Source organism: Aquarana catesbeiana, linkage group LG10 (assembly GCF_042186555.1).
Source record: "Aquarana catesbeiana isolate 2022-GZ linkage group LG10, ASM4218655v1, whole genome shotgun sequence".
NCBI classification, from domain to species: domain Eukaryota; kingdom Metazoa; phylum Chordata; class Amphibia; order Anura; family Ranidae; genus Aquarana; species Aquarana catesbeiana.
In genome coordinates this window covers 133,670,544-133,696,899 of record NC_133333.1, presented here as the reverse complement: position 1 = coordinate 133,696,899, position 26,356 = coordinate 133,670,544, and the positions used below count along the sequence as shown (strand labels likewise).

The 26,356-nt window shown below is 41.4% G+C and overlaps 1 protein-coding gene across 5 annotated transcripts in view; it reads right to left on the bottom strand.

Moving 5' to 3' along the window:
- Positions 1 to 26,356, bottom strand: part of LOC141110906 (netrin-1-like) — a 182,169-nt gene that overhangs the window by 26,164 nt on the left and 129,649 nt on the right. For 4 of the 5 annotated variants that reach the window (XM_073602688.1, XM_073602685.1, XM_073602684.1 and 1 more), the window contains one exon: positions 7,720 to 8,744. In XM_073602688.1, coding sequence (XP_073458789.1) covers positions 7,720 to 8,713 — 994 coding nt within the window. In that variant the 5' untranslated portion in view covers positions 8,714 to 8,744. Of the gene's footprint in view, positions 1 to 7,719; positions 8,745 to 9,313; positions 9,614 to 26,356 lie in introns of all 5 variants that reach the window. The other variant, XM_073602686.1, reaches the window with a different exon arrangement.

The window sequence follows — 26,356 nt, the reverse complement described above, 5'->3', positions numbered from 1 at the left end:
CAAAAAGTTGTTTTTTTTTAGTTAAACAAATGTAGCACTACTCCCTTATGCCTTGTACACACGACCAGTTTTACCGTCAAAATAAACTCCGAAGGTTTCTTCGATGGAACTCGACGGAATTCCATTCCAGCGGTCTTGCCTACACACGGTCAATCCAAAGTCCGACCAAAGTCCAGCCATCCAGAATGCGGTGACATACAGCACGTACGACGGGACTAGAAAAAGGATGTTCAATAGCCAGTAGCCAATAGCTTCCGTCTCTTACTTGCTTCAGATTCAAAAACCCAGATTCAAAAACTCACAGGCTTACACACGAGTCAGGATATACTTTGCCTACTCTCACACTAGTAGCACACTAGAGGGTACTACGCAGAGATAAAATTAATGTATTGGTTGTATCGGTAACACTTGCAATAAGTGTTTGGTAGTCCTCAGTGATCTAGGTCTGATCAGTTTTATTAAAAGTCAGCTTCTAATGCCGCGTACACACGACCGGACTTTACGGCATACTTTGCCCGGCTGACTTTTCGACGGAGTTTACGACGGACTTTCCGAATGAACGGACTTGCCTACACACGATCAATCAAAGTCCGATGGATTCATACGTCATGACGTACGACCGGACTAAAACAAGGAAGTTCATAGCCAGTAGCCAATAGCTGCCCTAGCGTCGTTTTTTGTCCGTCGGACTAGCATACAGACGAGTGGACTTTTCGACCGGACTCGAGTCCGTCGGATAGATTTGAAACATGTTTCAAATCTAAGTCAGTAAAACTTTTGATAAAACAAAGTCCGCTGGAGCCCACACATGATCGAATTGTCCGACGAAATCCAGTACACCGGACCAAGTATGCCGTAAAGTCCGATCGTGTGTACGCGGCATTAGTCACAAATTACCTCCCCCACCAGCTTTGCAACGGACCCTAAATGACATGACATGGGCAGCAGGGCAAGCTAGTACCTCAAGCACATATTGGGCCACCTTCAGCCAGTGGTGCATCTTTGAAAGCCAATACTCAACTTTTAGTTAGAGCCTTTTGTCCATGCCCATGATTGTTAGAGCAGGACAGCCTTATGAGAAAAAAAATACAAATAAAATAAAACAAATAAAAATTGTAAAAAAATGCAAATCTGTAAATAATGTTCAGTGAAAAAAAGCATTCAAAATTGTGATGACGGGTGGGAAAATTTTAATGTCGGACATCCCCAGAGAAACGGGGCTGTCTTTACAAACTAGTGTGGAAGTGCCAAGCTGGCATGCAGGCACTGAATGTATAAGGGGTTTGGGGACTTTTAATTTCTGCTCCAGCAAAAACCTGGCATGGGAATATGGATGATGCTGAAGGCGCTGGAAAGTGCTGATTTGAGTTTCAAGGCTTTACTCTGGGGAAGGGCAGGCAGTCCTTGGATAATGAGTACCAGGGAACCCCACAAAATTCCAGACAGGTTTTTACTTCCCTCCTGCCATTACTTTACCCAGTTTGTGTTGCTGTTACTGTTTGTGCTTGTTTGACCATAATACAATATTCTCCACATTTAACCTAAGCTCCCTAGAGTCTCTTCTTGCACCAGAATCCCATTGGAGGAGAAGGAAGAAGGAGTAGAGGAAGCAACAGGAGAAGGGAGAGCTGGAGGAAGAGGTGAAGGAGAAAGGGAAGGAGGAGTAGAAAGAGGAGGAAGAGGTCACATTAGCAAGGCTCTCCACCTATTACCTATTATGTGGCAACACCTCTACTTCTTTTATTATTATTATTATTATTATACAGGATTTATATAGCGCCGACAGTTTATGCAGCGCTTTACAACATTAGGGCAGACAGTACAAGTACAATACAATTCAATACAGGAGGAATCAGAGGGCCCTGCTCGTTAGAGCTTACAATCTAGGAGGGAGGGTCAAGTTATACAAAGGGTAATAGCTGTGGGGGATGAGCTAATGGAGAAAATAGTGCAGTTGTTAGACGGAGGCAGGATAGGCTTCTCTGAAGAGGAAAGTTTTCAGGGATCGCCTAAAAGTGGATAAAGTTGGAGACAGTCTGACAGATTGGGGTAGGGAATTCCAGAGGATGGGCGAGGCTCGGGAGAAGTCCTGGAGGCGGATATGGGAGGAGGTGATGAGGGAGCTAGAGAGCAGGAGGTCTTGGGAGGAACGGAGATGGCGATTAGGTTGGTATTTTGAGACAAGGTTAGTGATGTAGCTGGGGGCAGAGTTGTGGATGGCTTTGTAACTTATTGTTAGTATTTTGAATTTAATTTGTTGGGCGAGTGGTAGCCAATGGAGGGATTGGCAGAGAGGGGTAGCAGACACTGAGCGGTTTGTAAGGTGGATGAGTCTGGCAGCAGCATTCATGATGGACTGAAGGAGGGGATAGTCTGTTTAAAGGTAAGCCAATGAGGAGTGAGTTGCAGTAGTCAAGGCGAGAGATAACCAGGGAGTGAATCAGGAGCTTTGTGGTTTCATTAGTTAGAAAGGGACGTAGTTTAGAGATGTTGCGGAGGTTGAGGCGGCAAGCTTTGGAAAGTGAATGGATGTGGGGCTGAAAGGAGAGTTCAGAATCCAGGCTAACACCTAGTACCCTGACATGTGGGGACGGGTGGATGGTTTTGCCATTGCTCTTGACAGAGAAGTCGGGGGAAGAGGAACATGGGGGGAGGAAATATTATAAGCTCGGTTTTGGACAAGTTGAGTTTGAGGAAGTGGTGTGACATCCATACAGATATGTCGGTTAGTAAGTTAGTGATGCGTGAGGAGACTGATGGAGTGAGTTGAGGGGTGGAGAGATAGATTTGTGTGTCATCAGCATAGAAATGATATTGAAAGCCGTGAAAGGCTATCAGCTGACCCAGGGAAGAGGTGTAGATTGAAAATAAAAGAGGTCCAAGAACAGAACCTTGGGGGACCCCGACAGAGAAGGGAAGAGGAGTGGAGGAAGTAGAATTGTAAGTGACACTGAAGGTGCGTTGGGATAGGTAGGGTGAGAGCCACTGAAGAGCACAGTCACGGAGACCGAGGGAGTAAAGTTTTTTGAGGAGGAGGGGGTGGTCAACCATGTCAAAGGCAGCTGAAAGATCCAGAAGTAGGAGTACAGAATAGTGTTCGTTGGTTTTTTAGGCTTGATTCTCATTTTTATTTTCGACAGTCCTCATTTGATGGAGGGCAGGAAGCCTAGGACCATGGGATTCTACAATAAACTTTTGCTGCTCTTCTGCCTGGTCAAAGAAATGTCCTCCTACATTTCTTGCTGTATGCCCTTCCACCTGCATTGTGAAAGGGCAGGTATCCCATGGCCATAGTTTTTTCCCCCTGCAACTATTCCTCCAATGCACTGACTATAATAAAGTAAATACATTTTAAAATATTACTGGCTGCTGGGGTGCCTGGAAGAGAAAAGAATAAACTGGCAAAGCAAAGAAATTGCAGATATGCCTGGCCTCTCCTGTGTGCAGCCCAACCACCACATCAATACAAAAAATACAGAAAATAATAAAAATAAATATATATATATATATATATATATATATATATATATATATATATATATATATATATATATATATATATATATATATATATATAAACCCAGGCCAGGAAATGACCATGAGATTATAATGGGGAGGCTTTGCAGTGCAAGGAGTTGGACAAAGTGGGGCTTAAAGTGCCAGACATGGAGATCATTATAGTGGAGCTCTTTTCTGCAGCTCCAGGTGGCATTTCTGGAGCTGCAATGTACAGCACTGTATTTGTGGATATGGTCTCCCAAATAATATACAGTAATTTCTATTTGTATTTCAAGATAAAACCCATCTTGTCCCTTCCACTTATTCTGTGGCCTATGCAAGCTGCTTACATACTATCTCGCCATAGAACAGTATGTGTGGCTATTGTCTCACAGATAATATACTCTGATTTTTATTGCAAGATAAAAACCTTCATTTTATCTTCCTGTTTGCTACCTCTATTTGCTTGTGCACTGTCCTGATCTATCTAATTTCTACTAAACACATACCTGAAGTCTACAATTTCAATATTTTGAGAATAATTGGGGATAAGGGATGGGCGGAGGTTCAGGGAATGTGAAGGTTTTTTTTATGCATTCTTTATTCTCCGACTTGTAGATCAACAAGACAAGATATACAAGTGGGGGAAAATAACTTTACCGTGTATATCATAAAGTTGTGGCTACATTATATCAGGATGCCAGAAACTTTCTCGGTGAATACCTTTAAAAACATGGTTCACTGACAAAGAAAAGGCATATAAGCAGACTAGAGTCCCTCTCCCTCCCCCCCTTCCCCCTTTCCCCCCCCCCTTTTCCCTTGTTTTTTTTTTTTTTTTCCTTCCTTCTCTTCCTTTACTTTCTTGCCCGTCCCCAGCTTTCTTTCCCCCCCTTCCCTTTTCTTCTCCCTCTTTTCCCCTTCCCCCTCCCCCCTTCCCCCTCTCTCCCCCCCCTCCCTCCCCCCCTTCCTCCCCTTCCTTTTTCCCCCCCTTTTTTCCACCTCCCCCCTCCCCTTCCTTTCCCCCCCCTCCTCCCTCCCCTTTTTCCCCCCTCCCTGCCCCCCCGCCCCCCCTTCCCCCCCCTTCCCTCACTCCCTCCCCCCCCCTGTTTTCTATTCTTTCCTTTGTCCCATCCAGCGTCGCTGGCCTGTCCTTCCCCCTCTTCCCTCCCTCTGCTCACTGGGCTATTCTTTTGTGGTCTGTTGGCACTTTTACCCCATCAATTCCCTTATATATTTTGAAGTCGCATGGTGAACAACTGTCAGCAGGGCATTTGCTATTTTCTAGTTCAATTGTATTTCACTCACTCTTTCTTTAGTCACCTTTTTCTTTCCTTTTCTTTTCACTCTTTCCTCACACGCTTTTCCCTTCCCCCTCTTCCTTCTCCCCTCCTCTTTCCCCTCCCTCCCCTTCCCCTCCCCTCCTTTTCCCCCCTTTTTTTCCCTTCCCGTTCTTCATTCTTTAGCAATGCCCTCCTGTACATCCATGGACTTATAATTTAGCAAGCATACAGAACCTCATGGTTGGTAAACTTCCCAACTATAGGGTATGAACCAACTGACCCTTCGTTATTTTTCATTTTTGATTTCTAGCACTAACGTGAATTCCATCTGGGTGCGGTTTTGGATTGCCCGTCTCGCCCCTTCCCTTCCTTCCCTCTCCCACATGGGGGGCTGGTAAGCGTGATCTCTCGTAAGATTCATCTGGTCCATCACCCGTCCCCGGGGGAGTTGGTCCGACACGGGGGAGACAGGGGAGCGAAGGAGTAATTGTATCATCTCAAACATTTTGCAATGTCAAAAATGACATTGTAGTGTCACAATTCTTGCGATAGGTAACTATACAATTTATTCAGTTACATTACAGGGTATGCATGTATGGTTTCGGCACCGTGGAAATTCGATGTTATGTTTGATAAATGTTACCCCCTTTCTTTTAGTGTGGACAGCCATCCTCTGAAGAAGACCCGGGAAGGGTCGAAACGCGTCAGAATTATTACATACAATTATCATTGTCCCACATATACTGTATGGCTTACTGTTTTTATTTAGAGGCATTCATTGTTATTTAACCCCAAGGACTTACAATTGGGGAAATCTAGGCTGCCCCCGTATACATTGTGTCTTGCATTGGTTTTCACTATAGGCTGTTGTCTGTTGCATATGTACGCCACACTCAGTTCGTGTCCTGACTCTAACAGTCAGTATTTATTTCAATGAATTTTCTCTTTTAACGTTATTTATATTTTTTGTACTAATAAAATCTAATTTTTTCAACCATCTATACTGCATTTTATTGGCTGCTTAAAAGCCCCGATAGGGGGTTCTTTCTTGTCTTTTTGATTAACTTTACCGTGTATATCATAAAGTTGTGGCTACATTATATCAGGATGCCAGAAACTTTCTCGGTGAATACCTTTAAAAACATGGTTCACTGACAAAGAAAAGGCATATAAGCAGACTAGAGTCCATTGCATCTTAGGTGCAAGTTTTTATATCTGGACATTACTTGTCATGGAAAAAACAGACAAATTGTTCTGTTCATATGTCAATAATAGAGATATCACTCATCAGAAAAGGTGGGTAATACTATAAGCAGGTATTAGAGGCACTATTGAAATTGCTTGAAAATGGCAAGAAAAAGAAGGGGGAACCAGAATAGCTAATTGGGATACACAAGTATGAAGAGGGCTGGAGAGGGGACAAAGGAGATAGACTGGAAGGAATGGTGGTTCCAATCCCTACCATAAATTAATTGACAGAGGTGAAAATGAACTAGGAAGGGGGTGAGGTAATGGTAAGAGGTGGGATCTGTTGGGAAAAGGATGAGGTAGAATAGGTTGAGGGGAAGAGAACAGGCAGGCTGAAAGAAATATGGGCAAGTTGTTAAAGAATAGAATAGTCAGAATTATGCAAGATCATCAAGGTTTGGGTATCAGTAGTTTGTTTAAATTAATCTTGAAATGAGAAATTCCCTACACTAGAGTTGGTGCCTTTAAGAGAGCTAGTCAAGTCCTCCATGAGCCTGATATCCTCAACTCGACACAACCATTTTGTATCTTTTGTGGTGAAGGGGCCTTCCACTGAGCTGGTATTGAAGAGAAGGTTGCTTTCCCTAGGTGTCACACTACAAATTTCTTCTGTACAGAAAATAACACTGTATTGTGGTGAAGGTGGAAGAACACTTGTATTTTTGTGGCACCGCTGTCTGTATATTTATAAATGATGGTGTGTCCAAAAATTCTGCAATCTTGGGCAAGTCCAAAAAATATAAAGCATGTCATCAAGCCCAGAACCATATATCAAAAAAGTGTCTGCGAGGGAAGGAAAAATGGCATGCAACATTAAGAGTGATGATCTTATAACCTGATTCCTGATACCTATTGCTAATGGAGGCCTTGTAATAAAGAGTCAAGATTTTGGTGAGTGCCTCTGGGGAAAGAGTAATCTGGAAGTCTTTCTCCCATAGATCTAAAAGGTCCAGTGGGGTCCCAGAGGTCTCTGTAAGAAGTAGTTTATTGTTATAAGAAAGAGAATGTCTCACCTGTCCAGTAGACCTGCATTCACATTCAAACTTAGTTAGTGGGGTTCAGTGTTAAAGTGGTTGTAAACCTCAGTCATGAAATCTACAAAAGCACATATATATCTGTAGTGTTTACTTGTCTCTCTCCAAAACTCATATCTTGTCATTTCTCTCTGGTGCTTCGTTCCTCTGTTATCAGCATGTGTCACTTCCCTGCCCCTCCCCTGTACCCCTGATAGATAAAGAAGGATTCTAAAAGGAATAGATAGATAAATAAGGAATCTAAATTCAGCACTTTTAAAGGGATGCAAAAAAAGAAGACTGAATATAAACAAGTAAAAATTATGTAGGAGGGTTTGTTTAATCTCGGTGTATCATCTGAGGCTATTCCCTTTACTGGGTATATGTGAGGGTTTATAACCACTTTACATGTGGGTTATATGGAACCCCTTGTCAATCAGTCCTGGGCTGATTTGCTCACCCCTACTGTTGAATTATTCCTCACTCTTGGTGAATTCAGACAATTATCATCTATTGTGATTTTAAAGGCATTTTACATTTGCATGTACATGTTGCTGCAAATCAGACATTTTTAAACTATACATCTAGAAGTAGGTAGATAAATGTCATTGCTGATATAACAAAATATTAATTCTAGTAAGTGAACTTGTAATAAATTTGAATAAAGCTTTCCTACTTACCCACACATTCATGTGCATTACTTGGTGTTGCTCTTTGCCAGGGCCTGTCATAATAAAAAGGCTTGCAAGCATCACATTCTGGACCAATGGTGTTATGTTGACAGTCACACAGAAGTCCGTCCTTTGAAGCAGTACAACGGGAAGCATGACCATTGCATTTACACCTTCCACCAACCTGAAGTTCAGAAACTCCATAAAAAGCAGTCTTCCTACGGATGCCCAACTTCTTACCATGGTGTAGACGATTAAAGACTATGCGGATATCTGTAGCAGTCACCCAATCTTGTAGAACTGGACTGTATTCAAATCTACGGGCTGATGGGCGACCAGCCAATGGCATGAAGGCTACAAGTCCTTTAGTGAGAGGTTTAACTCCTGTTTGGAAATCTGTACAGGTGGCTTCATGCTGCATGGGTTTTGTAATGGCACTAGTAGTAGCTTGGTCATAAACACGACGGCAATGAGTAGAGTAAAACTGGAAAGGGATCCAAGTCTTTCCATGGTCCATGGATTTATAAATTGCCATAGAATCAGGACGGGGAGAGCAGAAACGCAAGCTGACATAAACAAGCTCAAATCTACGTCCCAGTGGTAAGGTTAATGTCACATTTTGTGGAAATGTTAAACCACTTTCTGACCTCCAGCATGTTTGAGCATCTGTGTCAGTCATATATAAAGGTGGGTAAGAAGTATCAGATTTTTTCTGGTCACAAAGCTGACATCGGCGTGATGTCACATTTGTAGAGTCTAGAAAATAACACAGTTTTTGTGGCGTTCGCCCACAAGTGCTGGAGGTGATCACCTCTTGTCCAAGAGCCACATTGATAAAATCAGGGATGCAGTACTTCGGCCTCTGTTTGGCATCATAGCAGGGGCTATCTGGAGTCCCACGGTGAGTTGAAGCTTTGTTGGAATTGCTCTCCTGTCCCTTGGGCACTGGGCACAGCAAGGAGATGATATAAAAAGGAAGAAAACCCCACAATATTCGAGGCATGACAGAACAATCAGGATGTTGGAAACATTACCTTAAAGAAAAAAAAAACATTATTAATTATGTAATAACAAAACTAAAGTAGAATTTACATGTTTATTAAATATACTGAACAGATTACAAGGCTGTACTTTATATATTGTTGACATATATTGTGCTAAGTACTACTAGAAACAGGTAGGAAATCTTTTAATTTATGTAATGCAGAGATTCATCAAATCTGTATAACCAAATGAATACAAAAGTGTGGGAAATAAAAAATGGAAGGTATTGCACATGAAGCCATGGGGTTGATTTTTCCAAACTGTAGAGTGCAAAATCTGGTGCAGCACTGCATAGAAACTAATCAGCTTCCATTTTTTTTTGTCAAATTTTTATTGAAAAAGCTGAAGCTGAAAGCTGATTGGCTACCTGCACAGCTTCACTAGGTATTACATGCTTCAGTTTTTGTAAAATAACCCCTATGCACTCCCCATGTGCTCAATTTGATAATGTAAACTGATATATTAAAATCAACATTGTACATGGTATGTATTGATAAGGATGAGCAAACTACTTGTTTTATTATTAGTTACCAACACTATCTTGATGTTCACCATTTACCTTCCATGTGTGCTTTTGCTGTGACATTAGTGGGCCATCCAACCATCCTCTCTGAACCATCTTTTGTAGCCAATTAACAAGGAAGAAGTTGCTACTTTTAGGGCAGGACTTTGTGAATTTCATCATCAGTTATAGTAGAGAGATTACTGCTTTACTGCTCTCAGTATCATGTGCAATTCAGCATTAGTTCCAGTGTAAGAAGTGGAAGCCGCTGTACCGCTCTAAATGCCATTTCTTCCTTAAAGGGTCCCTTAAAATGCAACATTCAGTTTTTATGGCTCCCCTTACAATTTCAAAATACTGTAGGAAAAGTTAAAAAAAAAAGTTTGTTAAGGAAAAAAAACCTTCTGGCTTCTACCCATAGTGCCTAGGCAAGGGTGACATCCCCATTCCTTTTTAAAGATCCTGGGCTTTGCTGAGTATTAGAAATTTAAAACATGCTTCTGCACTGGAGCATCTTCTCAGGAGATTTTAGGTAATCAGCAATGCCCAGGATCTCATCACAGGAATGATGATGTCATCCCCTGCAGTATGGATGATGAGGAAAAGATAAATATTTTACTTAACTTTTTACTCTTCCATAGTTTTTTTTGCATGATAGGTTGGTTTTATTTTCTGTCAATAAACAGTCATTGCATGGCATGTCTACTACTCTCTAAAGCAGGAATAGACAACCTGGGGACCTCCAACTGTTGTGAAACTACATTTCCCATGAGGCATTGCAAGGCTGGCAGTTACAATTACTCTCAGAGGCATGATGGCACTTGTAGTTCTGCAACAGCTAGAGGGCCCCAGACTGCCTAGCCCTGCTCTAAAGCCTCTAATTTTTTCCTCTTAGATTGATAAACAGGCATTCTCAATGCAAGTTGGCATGTTAAATGTCATAAATTTAATGTAATTTCTTTTTTTTGTTTACAATACCACTAATGTTAAACTGCTGTGCTTTATAAATGTGGTAGATTTTTTTTTTGTTTTTTGTTTTTTTGGAGGGGGGTGAGGGTGTCTTTTTTTAAGCAGAGAAATGGCAGTGGTATAGGGGTGTAATTACATTATAAACTGGGTCCTAAGCATACCTCACCTGCTCCATGGTATAAAAGAAGTCTATATTTATGCTATACTTTTCTATCTGTGACATTAGCAGGCGTGTTCAGTAAAGAAAGTTCCTATAGCCCAAAAGAGCCAGTTTTGTAAAGATAGCTTGCTTTTTTATAACAGGTTACCATGCTGCACTGTCTGCATTGCTTTACTACCATGTTTGGCTTAAATGTGACCTCAAACTATTGCATGCTTATTAAAATATATGTATGAATGGTGTGTAACTTTTTTGGCACATATCCTGTGCAATGACTTAAGGAAAGTAGTAAATTGCCAGGAGCATTGTGTATCCATCTTTTTCACTTCAGTACTAACTGAAAGCTTTGTTTGGCATTATTTTGTTTTATCTATGTTTCTTCACACCATTTTACTTTTCTTTTTCACATGCTTTCCAGCGTAAACAGTGTGTATATTCACATTCTGGTGTGAAATTTACTGGCCAAATATTAAAGGAATGTAAATGTGTGGATTCTTATGGAGCAGCCTTCCAAACTCATTAGACACAATAATGTTATCTGACATCCATGGCTTGATGAGATCCTGTCTAGTAACCAATCTCCAAGTCTCTATTGTTCAAAAAAACACAGACCTCTTGTCAACCTTAATGTAATGTGACAGCAGTTCAAAAGAGTACGTTAATTATTAATCACTGATAACTTAAAGATAAAGTGTTTTATCATTGAATGAGGTCATTATCAGTAAACAACATAATCTTCTATTCCCTATACTAGAGATTCTCAAGATTCCAGTATTTTCAGTTGTGATTTCAACGTTAACTGAAAGCAATTTAGTTTTTTTAGTTTTCATAATATGTTTAATGTGCATTTTACATATATGTAAGTTATTCTTTTACTGTCTGCCTGTCAAATTGTGTAATCAAAATTCTTAACTGGTTTAAGAAAATCAGTTACAAGGTTATGCTGATGAGTGTTTTCCTTTCTTTGATTTACACAAGTAGGAGACATGCTATTGACAGTCCAAGTACCAGTTTATCTCAAGGGAATAACAGTGATTGAACAATGGGGGTTATTTACGAAAGGCAAATCCACTTTGCACTACAAGTGCACTGAAAGTGCACTTACAAGTGGAGTCGCTGTAGATCTGAAATGTGCGGAAGCTCTGCTGATTTTATCATCCAATCATACGCAAGCTAAAATACTGTTTTTTATTTTCCTTCCATGTCCCCCCCAGATCTAAAGCGACTGTACTTGAAAGTGCACTTTCAGTGCACTTGTAGTGCAAAGTGAATTTTCCTTTCGTAAATAACCCCCAATGTTTTGGAGCTTACAAGAAAGGTGCCTGTGATTCATCAATGCCTGATGTAGACAAATTTGTTATAGTTGTATTTGCCCAATGGTAAGTTCAATCACTTATGTCTATTTGTGTATGGCCCACATCATTGTTATGGTGAGAAATATTCTTATTTTTCATAGCTCTCATTTATTCAAGCTGTTCAAAATATCTATCTATACATTTTTATCAGTTTCATACCACATTACAGATCAAGCAAAAAAATGCATGCGAAAAAGGGGGGGAATGTGTATCTCCATATACTGGGACTTTAAATGAGGTGCACGGAGAAAGGGGGTGGTGCTCCTCCATCCCTAATCTAAGTTAAAAAAATAGTAAAAGAGTATGGGACTTTAATTGAGGCAGGCTCAAACACAACGTAAGAGTAATGACCCGTACACACGGTCGGACTTTGTTCGGACATTCCAACAACAAAATCCTAGGATTTTTTCCGACGGATGTTGGCTCAAACTTGTCTTGCATACACACGGTCACACAAAGTTGTCGGAAAATCCGATCGCTCTAAACGCGGTGACGTAAAACACGTACGTCGGGACTATAAATGGGGCAGTGGCCAATAGCTTTCATCTCTTTATTTATTCTGAGCATGCGTGGCACTTTGTCCGTCGAATTTGTGTACACACGATCGGAATTTCCGACAATGGATTTTGTTGTCGGAAAATTTTATATCCTGCTCTCAAACTCTGTGTGTCTGAAAATCCGATGGAAAATGTGTGATGGAGCCCACACATGGTCGGAATTTCCGACAACAAGTTCCTATCACATATTTTCCATCGGAAAATCCGACCGTGTGTACGGGGCATTAGAATTTATTATACATGAATGTCAAATTGCGCAACGTTGTATATGACAAATAATTGCTCAATGCATGTGCAGACATCTTGGAGAATACATAGTCACCACCACATCTCCCCGGGAGCTGAGGTGCAAAGGTGCATCCACCCCTGATGAGTTGGTTTATCGATGAAATGCGTCAAGCTTTTGACACACTTCCATCAACATTTTTATGAATTTAACTGTATATTACTAGTTCTATTTCATCATACTTATGAAATATGCACAATTGTTCCCCTGTTATGGTAATCATGGTTTACATCCTGTTTATATGTATGCTATGTATTCTCCAAGATGTCTGCATATGCATTGACCAATTATTTGTCATATAAAACGTTACGCAATTTAACATTCATGTATAATAAATTCTTACTCTTACGTTGTGTTTGAGCCTGACTCATTTAAAGTCCCATACTCTTTTATTATTTTTTGAACTTAGATTAGGGATGGAGGCACACCACCCCCTTTTCCTGTGCGCCTCATTTAAAGTCCCAGTATATGGAGATATACATTCCCCCCTCCTTTTTCACATGTTGAAACCGGGATGGAGGCAGGGCTTCAACACAATGGGTAGCATGTAGCTACCTCTTTAACACTAATATACTTACCTTAGGGATAGATGGGATTCTATCTTATGACCCCTACCCTCTGGATGCTACTTACTGTTTATGTGCACTTGTGATGAGTGTTTTTTAATGTGACCCTTTTTACGTATTAATGTTCCACAGTTCTTTCATCCCTAGTGGATCTTGTTCATCGTGCTTGCTTTGCTCTGTTTGCCATTTATCTTTCTTTCCCCGGGAGCTGCGATTCGCATTAGACGCCGCCCCCTGCCACCCTTCTGTTTTGACGGGTGTCAAAATAGCCTTGTGCATATTGACGCCACGCATATGCTGCAATAATGACATCCTTTTTGGGCACCTCTTGGTTATCACTGCATTTTTCTGTCTAGCTGATGTGCTGGCGGGATTAGGTTTAGCGCCATTGGTGGGCAGACGTTTCCCGCCCGTCATCACGCTTGCGTGACATTGCTGTGTATCCACCCTATTTGACCGGTCCACCAGGGCATCCCCACTTCCAGTTGACCAGATGACCGGTTTGCACTGCCGGCTTCACTTCACACCAATACTCGGTACCTGTCACTAAAGGGTAATTCCATATGTCATGGTCTGTTTATACTCTACTACTCCGCTCTATCCACTTTATACTTATATTGATTTCCTATGTACATCACCTAACAGGTGTATCTCTCTTCACGATTCTCTAAACGTTACTTGTTCACTTTTTTCTGGTTTGTTTATACTTTTTCACAATTTTCATTGTTTCACTTCACATTCAATTTTTATTTCTCTTTTGCACACTATCCAGTAGGTGTATTTTTACCTACGCCCTATCTTGCACTTCAACTTCACTCTCTTTCACCTTCTCTCCTCTATGTATTCTAATCTCCTTTGCGTTTGATAGTGCTGCCTGGTTTATCGTATACAATACTTTTCATTTATCCTACAGATTTCACTTTCCATTACTGGCATAATAGTCATTATACTATACTTGTTCACTGGCTGGGGGCATTTCAATGTGGGGCTGTTGTTCCGGGCGGACCTTTGCACCTCAGCTCCCGGGTGGAGGCTTGATGTGGTGACTCCTGCATACCAGGATTATTCGAATTCAGCATTCCAATGGGATGTAAATTTGTGGACTTGACCATCTCTCTTTTTTATATAAACCTCTTTACATATAATATTTTCCATATCATGGGCTTTTGATTTAGAACACCTTTTATTACTTACAGACATTCAGCATCCGATTCTGATGAGTCGGTTTATCGAAGAAACGTGTTGACCTTTTGAGGATGTAACCCCTCACACTTCCATCAATATTTGTATGAATTTAACTATTACTAGTTCTATTTCATCATACTTATGAAATATGCAAAATTGTTCCCCTGTTATGGTAATCATGGTTTACATCCTGTTTATATGTATGCTATGTATTCTCCAAGATGTTTGTATATGCATTGAGCAATTATTTGTCATATACAACGTTACGCAATTTGATATTCATGTATAATAAATTCTTACCCTTACGTTGTGTTTGAGCCTGCCTCATTTAAAGTCCCTTACTCTTTTATTCTTTTTTTTTTTTTTTTTGACGCAAAAGAATGCAATTTTAAATTGTCTGGATGTATTTCTGCTCATTTTTTTATTGTGATAATTTAACAACTTTAAGTGCAAAAGGAGAATCAGTTTACTTCCGCCTTAAGGCTGGGTTCACACTAGAGAATGCAGCGGCTCACAGCAGCACAGAGTCCAGTGCGTCCCCATTCACCATTTTCGGTCTGATTTCAGCATGAATTTTTGGCTGACTTCGGACCTGAAAAAGACGCACAGGGCTCCAGTGCAATTCGCACCGGAGCCGCTGTGGAGATGTGTGAACGGCTCCATTGAGAGTCGGTCCCAATCTCCTGACGTGCAAATTGGATGCGGGAAACCTGCATCCAATTTGCAATAGTGTGAACTCAGCCTAAAGGGTAAGTACAATATAACATGTTCTAGCACCCCCTTCCTGGGCTGCACTCACAACACTGCATCATTCATTCACAGGGATCTGTCCCATCTGCCACTGCACACTTGTACTATAACAAGAATTGAAATTAAAGCGCCACACAACTTTATTCCATTAACCTCCCTGGTGGTATGATTATTTCAGATTTTTGATGCTCAAAGCGGTACAATTATTTTGCATGGAAATTTGGCGTTTTATATTGTAGGCCTGTAATTTTTAGGAATAACTCACTTAAATCTGTTCAAACAAGAGTCTAGTAGACATCCCGGGTATGATAAAGTTTGAAAAATGAAGTCATAAATTATAATATAATAAATAACTATAAATAATTCTAACAAATAATAATATAATAATAATAAAAATTGTTCAATAATGTAATCAAATCAAAAACACTGAAACTTGCTCAGTTGCAGAATTGTCGCTGTCATTACTTTTCAGTGTTTGATGACGGATTTCCCCACAAATCACTATCGCTCAATTCTGCAAGTGATTCTAATTTATTATCGCTGTTTTCTAGCTGTTCTAAAACCACTTTTGATGTAAAGGGACGGTTTTGGTTGCTATGGACAATCTCCAGTTTCCAGGCAGAAAGAACAGTATTTATTATATAAAACTGCATGCAGGGCACTGGACAGACCACTAGGGACAAAAAGGATGTGAAATAAATTGATACAGTAATGTAATCTGTAAGATTACAGTGTACTGTATATGTATTGTGTGTTTTACTTTTTGAATTTGGCGCCGTTCTCCGTCCCCGTGTGTCGCAACACTCGCAGGGAACGGAGCTCGGCTCCATGATAGATAGAGCGGAGGACGGCTCGCACACAGTGCGGGGAGACATCGAGGATCCTGGGGACAAGGTAAGTAAGCTGTACCTGGATCCTGCGATGCGATTCCGAGTCTGGCTCGTGGTTACCCCTTTTGGTGCTGAAAATCCACCCTGAGCCACACTCAGGAATACTGTCAGGGGGTTAAACATTAGAAGTACAATCCAAAAATAGCCAACTTTTTTGGATTGTACCCCTGACTTTTAATGGAATAAAGTTGTATCTGGACCTCTTAGCAGTGGAGTGGAGCTTCAATTACTCTTCTCGTTGCATTACATTACAAGTCATGGAGACTGTAGAGATCCTCTGGAGTGTAGAAGCTGCCTGCCCAGGAACCAGATCATTTACACCAACATCAATACCTTAAGATAACAATACCAGCAAGAAAACCCTTCGGGTCCAGCGCTATCTTTCCACCTTCCTCAACTGCGCACTTGTTGTCCTTTGATGCTTCCTTCAGCTTTCTACCTAAAAGCCTATACAAATGGATGTGCAGAAAGCTGGAAGACAGATCTGTGGGAGCCTGCAATGCTTTGTCGGCTCCTGCTGGAGATAATAATAAATGCACATTTCTGTCCTGAAAAAAATATGTGGATTTATTATTTTTTCCTTAATGGTGAACTTAGCCTTTAAAGCCTTATTGTACATTTAGTGTAAATTAGCTAGGGGAAAAAAGCTGGAGGCTGTGCATTCAGGAGCCTGACATTTTACCCCTCGATCCACCGATATTGGGTGTAATGCTTTGCAGACTGCTGTGGGAAAAATTATAAATGCATTTTTTTCCTGCAAAAAATATGTGCATTTTTTTCCCCCTGAAGGTGAACTTAGCCTTTAAGACACTTTACTTAGGCCCCTTTCACACTGGGGCGGTGGGGTCGTCGGCGGTACAACAGGCTGTACCGTCGTTCTTGCAGCTGTATTTGGCCGCTAGCGGTGCGGTTTTAACCCCCGCTGGCGCCCGAAAAAGGCTTAAAATCACTCGTACAGCGCGGCTATAGCCGCGGTATTGCCGCAGTATAGCCACGCTGTCCCATTGATTTCAATGGGCAGGAGCGGTGAAGGAGCGGTGAATACACCGCTCCTTCACCGCTCCAAAGAAGCGGTTTGCAGGACTTTTTTCACCGTCCTGCCAGCGCACCGCTTCAGTGTGAAAGCCCTCGGGCTTTCACACTGAACAAACAGCGGAGGCTGTTTAGGGGCGGTTTGCAGGCGGTATTTTTAGCGCAATACCGCCTGCAAACCGCCTCAGTGTGAAAGGGGCCTTACTCATGCTGAGCTCTACCTGGTGTTCAGTGAACAACAATCCTTATAACAACAGAAAAGTGAGTTAAATCATATGGAAACTGTATCTGTTCACAATGTATGTCTCTCTAATTTCTGCAGCTCCCCCGAGCAGTCCCACACACATGTGTATCATATGTGGACAGATTGCAGACAATTTTACAAATATACTGGATGTGCGTCTACAGACAATGTAGTTGATTTACTAAAAATGGAGAGTACAAAATCCGGTGCAGCTCTGCATAGAAACAAATTAGCTTCCATTTTTTTTGTGTGTGTTAAAGTTTGATTGAACAAGCTGAAGTTAGAAGCTAATTGGCTACCATGCAGAACTGCACCAGATTTTGCACTCTCCAATTTTAGTAAATCAACCCAAATGCCTATGTTTTTTTTAAGATATATAAGTATTGTTTTCTGAACACCTAAAGATTTTTAAAACCACAACTAGATACAAAGGAATTGTATCATCTTTATTTTGGCTAATGTTTAAAAGTAACAACATGCCAGTAAAAAGAAGTGTAAATGATACCATAAGGCTACCTAGGTATGAAGACAAATTGTTGTACAGGTGAAGAGATTCCCTAAAAGTTGTGCCACAGTCTTGAAATTAAGGTGATCGGATGGGATAAAACCTTGAGCAATTTATTTTTATTTATTTTACTTTGAGCAAAATAATCTTAAGTACTTCAGCCCCGGACCATTTGGCTGGCCAAAGACCAGAGCACTTTTAGCGATTCAGCACTGCGTCGCTTTAACTGACAATTGCAAGGTCGTGCGACGTGGCTCCCAAACAAAATTGACGTCCTTTTTTCTCCACAAAGAGAGCTTTCTTTTGGTGGTATTTGATCACCTCTGCGTTTTTTTTTTTTGCGCTATAAACAAAAAAAAAGAGCGACAATTTTGAAAAAAAAGCAATATTTTTTACTTTTTGCTATAATAATTATCCCCAAAAAATATATAAAAATTTTTTTTTTCCTCAGTTTAGGCCGATACCTATTCTTCTACATATTTTTGGTAAAAAAAAATCACAATAAGCATTTATTGATTGGTTTGTACAAAAGTTATAGCATCTACAAAATAGGGGATAGTTTTATGGCTTTTTTATCATTACTTTTTTTTACTAGTGGCGGCGATCTGCGATTTTTATTGGGACTGCGACATTATGGCGGACACTTCGGACAACCTTGACACATTTTTGGGACCATTGGCATTTTTACAGCGATCAGTACTATAAAATTGCATTGATTACTGTAAAAATGTCACTGGTGGTGAAGGGGTTAGCCACTAGGCGGCAGTGAAGGGGTTAAGCGTGTCCTAGTGTGTGTTCTAACTGAAGGGGGGAGGGGACTGTGCAAGGGAGATGACAGATCACTGTTCATACTCTGTATGAACAGACAATCTGTCTGTTCTCCACCCAGAGAACCGGAAACTGTGCCGCGAGCGCTCGCGGGAGCCCGGCGGTGATTGCAACCGTCGGGCACTTGCATCAGCTCCTTGGGCGAGCAGAGGGCGCACGCGCCCCCCTAGTGGCCGTTTATGATACTGATGTACCATGACGGCGATTCACGCAGCCGAGCCATGTTGCCACAGTATAACTGCAGCGGCTGGTCAACAAGTGGTTAAAGAGACCTTGTACACAGATTAATAAAAAAAAAAAAATAAGTCTAACGCATAGACTGTTCGGAATGCATTCTAACTATCAACCACAATCAACAGGAAAAAGAACCGCTGCTCCAGGTGTATAAAGATAAGGCTGATTGGGGTATCTTGCAGAGTGCTAGCCCCGGCCTGCCTCCATGGGAAACTTGGAAAGAAGAAAGAAATGGCTACACATCCAGAACTTCCGATTGATTTTTATTTTGTTTCACAAAGATATCACCAAAGACACCAAACTGTGGTCACGTAGACACGTTTCACACATACATCTTGTGCTTAATCATTACCAATGTCCAATGGTAATAATTAAGCACAAGATGTATGTGTGAAACGTGTCTATGTGACCACGGTTTGGTGTAATCGGAAGTTCTGGATGTGCAGCCATTTCTTTCTTCTTTCCAACCACAATCCACTGTTGGAGACCTATAAATCTGATGCAAACACTAATTTTCTGAAAGTTGCTATTTGCATAAGCCTAGGAATGGCCCCATCCACACTTTTCCAACTGGTTATTTAGGCCATCCAATAACTGAGCACAGAATTGTGGGAGTCAGATGGCAACGTTACATTTGCCCCATACCTGGGAGAAACCGTTTTTTGAAAATGCTATATGGAAAATTGGGGAAATTGAAGAGCACACTAATGGTGTATCATCATGATGCCTGCTGTACAGCCTATGAGGGTGATTTATTAAAGAATTTTTTTTTTCCCTTTACAAGGGAAGCTGCACTTTACAAGATTATTTTCTACAGAGTTTAGTAGATGAGGTGAAGCTCTGCTGACATCCACCACACAATCACATGCAAGCAAAAATGCAGCTTTTAAATTCTCTTGCACATGATTGGGTATTCATTGCAAAGGAACATTTTACCACAATCACTAAGACCCCTTTCACACTGGGGCGCTTTGCAGGCGCTACAGCGCTAAAAATAGGGCCTGCAAAGCACCCTGAAAGAGCTGCTCCTGTCTCTTCATTGTGAAAGTCCGAGGGCTTTCACACTGGAGCGGTGCACTGGTAGGATGGTAAAAAAAGTCCTGCTAGCAGCATCTTTGGAGCGGTAAAGGAGCGGTGTGTATACCACTCTTCCACCGCTCCCGCCCACCCACTTTGTGGGTGGTTTTAACCCTTTTTCGGCTGCTAGTGGGGGTTAAAAGCGCCCTGCTAGCGGCTGAATACCCCCGCAAATATGACGGTAAAACGCCGCTAAAAATAGCGGCGCTTTACCGCCGACGCAGTCAACACCCCAGTGTGAAAGGGGCCTTAGCTCTGGGAAAAATTCCTTTGCAAAGTGATCAACCTATGAGCCTTTAGTACCATGTTTTGTCTAAATACATAATCACTTTAGGCAAGAACATTTTTTGTGTCCACTACTTTATTTCCTATAATGTTTTATTACCATTATGTAATACATCCAGACATACATTTTTATGAAAATAAAAAAATAAAGTAAATAAAACACATGAATAGAAGAGCACACATTGCAGTTGATATGCTGCAATGTTATTACTCTAGTTAAATCTTACTTTCAGCTCTAGCCAGTAAGTAGCACTGTGGGCTCATTGTCCCAGCATAGGACATGTTCATCTGCCAAAGAGCGAGACGTGTATTCCCTCTGAATGTAAAGTGCTGAAAGAACATCTTGTAGCACCAGCTCCACGTTTAATCATGTAAGTTGGATTATCTTGCCACATCCTGAGAAAGTTTACCAACAAACAAAACAGGAGCATTTCACTGACAGCTCTTTCCTCCATCCCCAGCTTGGCAATTAATTTGTTCGGAATCTGGCGGTGGATTTTTTTTGTGTGATACACAGATAGGGGTTTAATGGGCATGTGATGACAGACATAAAGTTTGTCTTCACGGAGCAGGCACGGACAGAATTAGCCCAGTTGCACAAGCGTATGGGCTGCAATTGCTTTCTGTTTAATCTTATCTTGCCAGCTGCTTGACTGCAATAGATATTCTGTATGTTGTTTTCTTTCTTTTGTTCATTTTTCAGCTTTAGCAGCTTCCTCCACCAAGTAGAAAAATATCTTAGTGCTCCTAAATTTTGAGTATCTTCTGTCCCAAAACCCCATTTACACACACACACACATATATACACACACACACTTACATACACACACATACACACACCCATACACACACACACACACACACACACACACACACACACACACACACACATACAATACACACAAACACACACATACATACACACACACTGTCCCTTATCAGCATGCACAGTGAAAAATAAAAAGTAGGCTGATTTATTAAAGGCGTTCAGAGTTTTCACTCAAAAATTATGTGAATACTGAACAATGGTTTACAGCGGAAAGTATATGATTAGTGTATATCCCAGCCCAGATTTGTAGAAATGTTACATAGCCCATGAACATTGTATTATTCTTTCAGTACACTTATACTCAAGGGGTATATTGATTTGTATGGTCTCAAAGATTAGTCATCTGGAATAGAATGATGAAAGTTAAAGGAAGTAACATTTAGTTCAAATGTATTTATGGGAGATGAATTAAATTAATCTAATTAAAGATGTATTTAGAGGCACAATGATATGTTCTAAATATTTGATGACTATAGACAATTGAGTGCAGTTTAAGGTAAAGTAATTTGTAAACTGTAATGCCCTGTACACACGAGCGGAATTTCCGTCGGAAAAATCTTGGACGGTTTTTCTGACGAAATTCCGCTCAAGCTTGTCTTGCATACACACGGTCACAAAAACTTCTTTGAACTTTCAACCGTCAAGAACACGGTGACATACAACACTATGACGAGCCGAGAAAATTAAGTTGGAATTGCTTCTGAGCATGCGTCAAATTGTTTCCGAGCATGCACAGGAATTTTGCCCATCGGAATTGATACAGACGATCGAAATTTCCGATCGGAACTTTTTCCGACCGAAAAATAGAGAACCTGCTCTCAATCTTTTGCTGGTGGGATTTCCGCCAGCAAAAGTCCGATGGATCATACACATGGTCGGAATTTCCGACCAAAAGCTCAAATCGGACTTTTGCTGGCGGAATTTCCTATTGTGTGTACAGGGCATAGTTGTCATATTGTAATCAAATTGTGGTATTCATCTATACGATACTAGAGTCTATTTAAACCCATGCCCTTGCAATAAATGTGTGTGTTTTAAGAAAATGAATGTATTTTACATGGACAATTTGTAGTAGACTTGTAGATAACGGTCACCATATTGTTGTAATATGATTATCTCCTATGATTGTCTGCACCATCTAGTGGTCATAGTTCAATATTATTTCAGTTGAGGTATTTCAGAAAAATACCACATCCTGGCCACTAGATGGAACTGATGATAATATTACAAATAATACTATGATCCTTCATTATACCCAGGGCTTTTTTCCCAAAGAATAGGTACAGGTACTCCTAGCACTGTCCCTTAGTTCCACCCCTTACCCACATCTCAGTACCACCCTTTTTAGAGAATACAGAACCAAGTATAATTTTGTGGTGCTCAGTAATTTATATAGAATGTGTTAATACAAACCACAAAAAAGCAGTTACTTAGCTCCCCTGCAGCCAGCAACAATAGAACCCCCCACAACAATAAATTTTTGCCAGCAACAATAGATCTCCCAGCAGCCAGCATCAGGAGACCCCACCCTCAACAATAGATCCCGCCCATAAACAATTGACCCCCTAGCAACATATGAACCCCCCCAGGAACAATAGACCCACAACAATAGATCCCCCTAGTGACAATAGATCCCCTAGCAGCCAGCATAAAAAGATACCCCCAGCACACCCCATCACCTCTTGCCATTACATACATTCAATGCTGGAGGTGCCAGGACTGCATTCCCCCACGTTCCCACTGAAAAAAAGCCCTGAATATACCTGTTTGAATACTTAAGACATTTGTATGGCAAATTATTTATACATAGATTACATATTTTATATATGTAAAATTTCAGATTACTCCTAATGTTTCACAAGCTTCTTTTTTCGCCGCCTTTTTTCAGATCCTGGATAGATACATCTCCCCACATCTAGTACTTATTTTCAGGTACTTGGAGGAGACTTCAATTTGGTGGCCCACTCAGGATTAGACAGAAGCCGAGTTGTAAGTAATGCCAATGCCTTCCCAAAGACCCTCACTCGTTTGCTCAGTTCCCACCAATTGGTAGACACTTGGCGAGCCCATAATGTGGGAGCTCGTGATTACACCTTTTACTCACACCCCCATGATAGTTATTCTAGGCTGGACTATATCTTCAGCACCCCGGTCCTACTGCCTAACTCGAATGCAGCAAATATACATCCATGCCCGTGGTCTGACCACCACATAGTATTATTATCCATCTCACATATAGGCATCTCACCAGTAAATGCCTCCTGGCGTCTCAATGACTCGCCCCTTTCGAACCCTGACATTGTCGCGAAGATCACTGACAGCCTAGCAGAATATTTTTGCACGAGCAACACACAGGACACCCCACCTACCATATTATGGGCGGCCCATAAAGTGATTATTCGAGGACATCTGATAGCCCTAGCTGCATCCAGGAAAAAACAAAAATTAGCAGATATCACCAGACTCTCCTACGAACTGACCAAACTGTATCATATACACAGCCAGTCCCACTCCCCAGACACCCTCAGACAGATTAATAGCAAGAGAATAGAGTTAGACACGATTCTCTCTGAGCAAACGGAAAAGACACTAAGATGGTCAAAAGCTAAATTCTTATTCCATAGCAACTCGGCTTCAGCAATGTTTGCCAGAAAACTAAACGCCACCATCCAACCTCCACACTCGTATAAACTTAGAAATAATAGAGGAGAGATGGTGTCTCACCCCACAGAGGTGCTCAAAATATTCTCTAAGTTTTACCAGGATCTATTGGCAGTTCCATCCTCCCTGCCTGGCTCCTCGGCTGATTCATGGTTGGATTGTCTAACCCTTCCTTCATTGACTGGGGAACAAATAAAAGCTCTGAATGCCCCCTGCAGCACTGAGGAAATCTGAGTGTTAATTACCTCCCTGAAGCCCTCTAAGATCCCGGGTCCGGACGGGTTCACTGCCACATATTATAAGAAATTTTCAGGGCTGCTGATCCCTCATTTAGAAAAACTTTTTAACCACGTACTGAAAGGCCACACCTTCCCAGAGGATATGCTGCTGGCAAACATGTCCCTAATACCCAAGCCAAACAAAGATCATTCTCTCCCCCAAAATTACCGTCCTATTTCAGTCATAAATAATGACTTGAAGCTTTTTGGCCATCTCTTAGCTGATAGGCTCTCAGCTATAATCCCCAAGCTGATATCCCCAGATCAGACAAGTTTTGTCCCCACGAGGCAAATCACGGATAATATTAAATTAGCCTCAAATATAATTCAAGATGTAGAATTATACTCCAGAAAAGTCCTACTGCTGAGCCTAGATGTACATAAGGCATTTGATAGCCTGACCTGGCCATACTTAGAATCCGTCCTGTCCAAATTTGGGTTTTAGGGAGAGTTTGTACATGGGTTCAGAGCCCTATACCATCACCCTCGCACACGCATAAAACTCCCGGGCTCTCAGAATATTTCACACTTGGCCGGGGGAACAGGCAGGATGTCCCCTATTCCCTTTGCTCTTCGCTTTGGGGATTGAGCCTTTGGCCAGAGCGATCTGCTTGAACCCTAACATTAGGGGGTATGTAAAGGGGAATCAAGAGTTTAAGCCAAGTATGTACGCGGACGACGACGTCCCGACGACACCGCGATCCATATACCCGGAAGACACGGGTTACTTTGAAGCCGGCCGGCTTTTTCTTACGTGTTTTACTTCTATACTTCTGTAAGTGCAACCTTTAATTTTTATATTCAATAAAACGCTGGTTTTATGCTATGTGGAGCACTTCTGTTTTTTGCATGGTGACATTTCCTTGTTTGCGGAGGCTGGTGGGAGAGAGTCCCTGGATCTGGATGCTGAGTGCCTACCTTTAAGATCCCTGGCTGGGGTTGCAGCCATCCGCTCCCTGGGTCTCCTGTAATTAAGAGACCATTTTTGTCTGGTAAGAGACAGCAATTTTTCCAAGAGGTGGAGGTCTGTCTACGCACTCTAATTTTTACCACAGCAAGATTTTGTTACATTATTTCACAGAGCACTGGGAGACAAGTTATTTTCTTTGCATATCAATCTAGCACGGATGGACTTCCATTATTATTGTTTTTGTTGAGTCACGGACTTATTTTGGGTTTATTGTATTTTTATTTTTTTATTCATTTATATTTTATTCTTTTCTTCATTCATCACGGTTCAGTTTTTTAGTCACAGATTTGTCACATTATTATCCCTACAGTTATTTGAGATATTCACTTGTCACCGATTGGGTCATGCAATATTGATCCTTTATACGGACATAGTCAATGATTTCTGTGTCCTATTTAACCAACAGCATTTATTTTTAAAGCGTAGATGTACATAAGGCATTTGATAGCCTGACCTGGCCATACTTAGAATCCGTCCTGTCCAAATTTGGGTTTTAGGGAGAGTTTGTACATGGGTTCAGAGCCCTATACCATCACCCTCGCACACGCATAAAACTCCCGGGCTCTCAGAATATTTCACACTTGGCCGGGGGAACAGGCAGGATGTCCCCTATTCCCTTTGCTCTTTTCGCTTTGGGGATTGAGCCTTTGGCCAGAGCGATCTGCTTGAACCCTAACATTAGGGGGTATGTAAAGGGGAATCAAGAGTTTAAGCCAAGTATGTACGCGGACGACGTACTCCTTTTTCTATCTGACCCAGTGGTCTCTTTGCCAAACCCGATCCCCACCTTAAACACCTTCCATGCCCTTTTGGGCCTGGGGGTCAACCTGTCAAAACGTGCTGCACTTCCAATCAACATTCCGCAACATACACTGATAGGAATCCATTCAAGTTTTGGCTTTACGTTGTGCCGGGATACATAAATACCACATTTCATTTTTGGGTAGGATACAGGCCATCAAGATGTCCATACTTCCCATGCTCCTTTTCTATTTTAGATCCCTACCTTTATATGTTTCCCACCAAACCATAGAAAATATTCAAAAGGAGGTTAATGCCTTTGTCTGGCAAGATAAGAAACCCAGTTTGAATAAAAAACTACTCTACCGGCCAGCACAGAAGGGGAGCCTGGGACTACCACATTTGTGGCTTTATTATGCTTCAACCAGACTGGTGCAAATGGCACAGTGACACTCCCCTTCGAGTAATGTCCCATGGCTTCAGTTTGAGGGAACTTCAGTAGACCCTTATTACCTCCCGGGTCTCCTCTGGTTGGATAAAGTTAGGCCCAAAGACCTAACACCTTTAAATGGGCTAGTGGGCCAATTTTTACAGTTATGGTCATTATATAAAAAATCACATGCCCTAGTTCCACACTGCCCAGGTTTGGCCTCATTCTTGGGAGACCCCAGGTTCCCGGCAGCCTATAACACACCTAA